Source organism: Salvia miltiorrhiza, chromosome 4 (assembly GCF_028751815.1).
Source record: "Salvia miltiorrhiza cultivar Shanhuang (shh) chromosome 4, IMPLAD_Smil_shh, whole genome shotgun sequence".
Classification (NCBI taxonomy): Eukaryota; Viridiplantae; Streptophyta; class Magnoliopsida; order Lamiales; family Lamiaceae; genus Salvia; species Salvia miltiorrhiza.
The window spans coordinates 46,491,042-46,494,744 of NC_080390.1; the positions used below are offsets into that span (position 1 = coordinate 46,491,042).

At 37.1% G+C, this 3,703-nt stretch overlaps 1 protein-coding gene across 1 annotated transcript; it reads left to right on the forward strand.

Annotated features, from left to right (window-relative positions):
* Nucleotides 1-970: 970 nt before the first annotated feature.
* On the forward strand, nucleotides 971-3,154 carry LOC131023814 (NEP1-interacting protein-like 1). Its single transcript, XM_057953417.1, has 5 exons — nucleotides 971-1,352; nucleotides 1,958-2,136; nucleotides 2,283-2,366; nucleotides 2,454-2,621; nucleotides 2,710-3,154. The coding sequence occupies exons 1-5, from the start codon at nucleotides 1,163-1,165 to the stop codon at nucleotides 2,830-2,832; spliced, it is 744 nt and encodes a 247-aa protein (XP_057809400.1). The 5' UTR covers nucleotides 971-1,162; the 3' UTR covers nucleotides 2,833-3,154.
* The last annotated feature ends 549 nt before the right edge of the window (nucleotides 3,155-3,703 follow it).

Consider the following 3,703-nt stretch of genomic DNA (forward strand, 5'->3'; position numbering starts at 1 on the left):
AAAAATGTGAAAATAATAGCTCAGATTACCAAAACACTCTTTTATTGTGTAACAGTGCAAAATTCATTGTTGCACGATTTTGTAAAATATGTAACAATATGTTATACACTATTACACACTTTCTACACTGAATTTTTCCACAAAAAAGAGAGCTAGTGGCGGTGGATTACGAACAACGGCGCACGAGAAGGTGGTGTTGGAGCTTCTTCTCCTCGACGACAGTGAGAAGTGATGGTGGCAGAGAAGAGAAAGAAAAAGAACACAATGATGGTGATGACGGCGATGAATAGAAAAGAAGCGAGAGAGAGAGAGAGAGAGATGGCGGTGATGATAGCAACGAATGACATAAAAGAGAAAGAGAGGAGAGGCACCAGGTGACGACGACATCGACGTAGCTTAAAGGTCCGAGGAATTGGGCGAGGGTAAGCAGTGCATGGGTAGTGTTGATATATATATATATTTTCAAATTATTTTTAATTATTTCATTAAGGGCATATTAATATATTTACATAAAAATAGGTTAATGTTTAACATTTTCCTTTGTCATATAAAGTAGACTAGAGTAGCCCATTGTCTCTATACATTGTAATGAATTAATCAAATTATACAAATTAAACTACACAAATTAATAATGAAGCTAGTATAAATTAGATTAAATATCCAAATAAATGAAAAAATAATTGAAGTATCTCCACTTTACCATTTAAACTCCTTAACGTCATTAGTGTCAACTTAGCTAATGCAGAAAAGTAACAAAGTATAAATACAAAATTGGAGTTAACTTAAGTGAATAATATGGCGTATGTGATAGTGTTGTAGATATTTTGTTTTGAAAGCATAGACACATTAATATGCGACAATAAAGCATGCGAGAATTGGAGCTGAGCATATAATAATAGAAAATAGGATTCCCAGAGCGTAAAGATATTTCCAAATTGGTAAATTGAATTTAATAATAGAGAGATGTTATTGCAAAGAAGAAGGCGAGCTATCACTAATCACCCACCGGTGACAAACTAATATATTTACATTTATTTATATATTATTATTATATACGTATGTGTGTATATATTTCGGACAGCTGTTTTCTCACCTGAACAAAAAAGGGGAAAAGAATAAGGAAGAAAAGGAAAAGGTTGTCGACTCTCCGTTTGAGGAATCAATGGAGTTTTACACATACCCATCTCATCATTTTCCCCCATCATCATCGCCATCATCGTCATCATCATCATCAGAGACGTATTCTTCATTCGGATTTCTAGTCAATAAGATCAAAGATTTCATTCGATGCGCGGTTTCTGCTGTCGTGGGGAACGTTTTCTCCGCAATTTTTACATTTTTCTTCGCTTTGAGTAAGCAATTCCCTCTCTACTCCCTCATTTTTGTGGTGCTTGTTCATGGTTTTCCTCATTTTTTATTTCTGGAGGAGTTTCGCTAATTTTGGTTTGATCCTGCACATTTTGGTGATATTTGCATGTTGTTTAATGATATGGGTTTCCCTAATTCCTGTCTGCCTTGGTTGTGCGTTGTGTCTTTTTCCCCAATAATTGGGTGAATTTAGCGTTGTTTGATCGTTGTGCCTGAAATTCTTTATCGCGTAATATTATTCATGTGTTCTCAAATTGGGTCTCTTTTGGATGTCTTGATTTTAGTGGGGAAAAACAAGGTTTCATGGTAATCTAGGTTTTCAATTCTTTGTTTGTAGTTTTGAGAATTTGGGGGGTTGTCTCTTTTGTTGAGGGGGTATGTGCAAAGTTCCTATTTTGGCATATTAATATGCTTGCAGTTAATGTTGAATACGAGGTATTTTTGGATATGGATGGTTTGATTGCTAAATAGATACTGTAGTTTTGAAGAATTTGTGTTGGGATAATGCATTTTGGCATGAGATACTTGTTTGTTTTGTGGCCTTTTTCCTGATTTAAGCTAACAGAGGTGTCGGCCCATGTCTAAACAGTTGGAACTCTACTTGGAGCAATTACAGGAGCTTTGATTGGGCAAGAGACGGAAAGTGGGTTTATTAGAGGGGCTTCGGTAGGAGCCATTTCCGGGGCTGTTTTCTCTATTGAGGTCTTCGAGTCCTCTCTGCTTTTATGGCAGTCGGATGAATCTGGATTAGGGTGTCTCCTCTATCTGGTACGGGAAACGGGCTTTATCTGGATCTTTGTCGCATCTCTAGTCTGTCCGTTGAAGCAATGTGCATTGTCAAGAATCACTTATCTAAATCTGTTCTGTTGGTTCTACTGTACAAAACCTTATAATGGATTTCTTGGAATATGTAGATTGATGTCATAGCAAGCCTCCTGAGTGGTAGACTTGTACGTGAACGTATTGGACCAGCGATGCTAAGTGCAGTGCAAAGCCAGGTATATGAGGCCGTGTGTTGACCATATATTATTGGACTAGTACATAAATTGATCCCTTTTGCTTACTCAGTTCTTTTCATGAACCAGATGGGAGCTGTTGAAGCACCATTTGAAGAAGTCCCGAACATCTTTGACACGGGAGGGGCAAAAGGTTTATTGGTAGATATGGTTGAAAAGATCCCAAAGTTCACAATCACCGGAGACGAAAGTGCAGATACTTCAGGGGATGGAGTCTCGTGTTCAGTTTGTCTTCAGGTACCAATGTGGTTGCTCTCACTATCAATTGTATCTTGTTTATTTGTATTAAGTGTTAATAGTTTGTCTCTGCCTTTTTGATATATAGGACTTTCAGCTGGGGGAGACCGTACGTCGCTTGCCACATTGTCACCACATGTTTCATCTTCCTTGCATTGATACTTGGCTGGTGAGACATGGTTCTTGCCCATTGTGCAGAAGGGATCTGTGATATACTTATTCTGATTATATTACATGAAAAACCGGTTTTTTTATTTCTTTATACTTACATGTAGGGTATGACCATTCGTCCGTTGGATCCATTAGTTGTAGAATATCTCCCTAAAGTCTCTCATATGTATGTAAAAAAAAAAATCTAGACACCAGTTTCGGTTTTGGTCATTCTGTTTGATCATCCTTTAGTGTAGAGAAAATTTTGACTTGTGATAGCGGTCTCATCGTGTCCTATGTTTGGTTTTAGCTGTATACATTGTATTTTAACAACACTAAACCTTGTATTCTACGCCACAAGTTAGGGTTTCTTGGTCGAACAATGGTTGGGTTCTCATGCCTCCTTAACTACTAAACTCTGTTGCTAATTCGTTAGACTTTAATTATGTCGACCTTTTTCACTTCACCATAGGAACTCTTGTCGTACCCGGGTCCAACTGTAATAGCTCTATTATTTGGTGATCTCATTGATTTGCTATTTTAGTGGTTTTGCGTAGATGATTGTAAAGTTTGAGAAAAATTAAGGTTTTTCTGGTATTCTTGAGTATGTCCACTGCACATCCTGTCATGCTCCTTGGCATATTCAATTTACAGACAGATTGAGGTAAGAAGTTAGGTTGCCTCAAAATTTTAGGCTTTGGTTTCACCCAATTTTTGAGGATAGTTATTACAAAATATGAGTTTTAAGGATGGCATCTTCCCTTTGTAGGGCAAGTATGGCATTTTGATGTACAGAGCTTCAACTCTTTGGGAGCACCATATTTTTTTCTTAGATACAAGATACATTGCATGCTAAAGGTTTCCAACTCAATGTCATTGAATTGTTGAGATACAAGATACATATTACATCGATGAATTAATCAAATGACAAT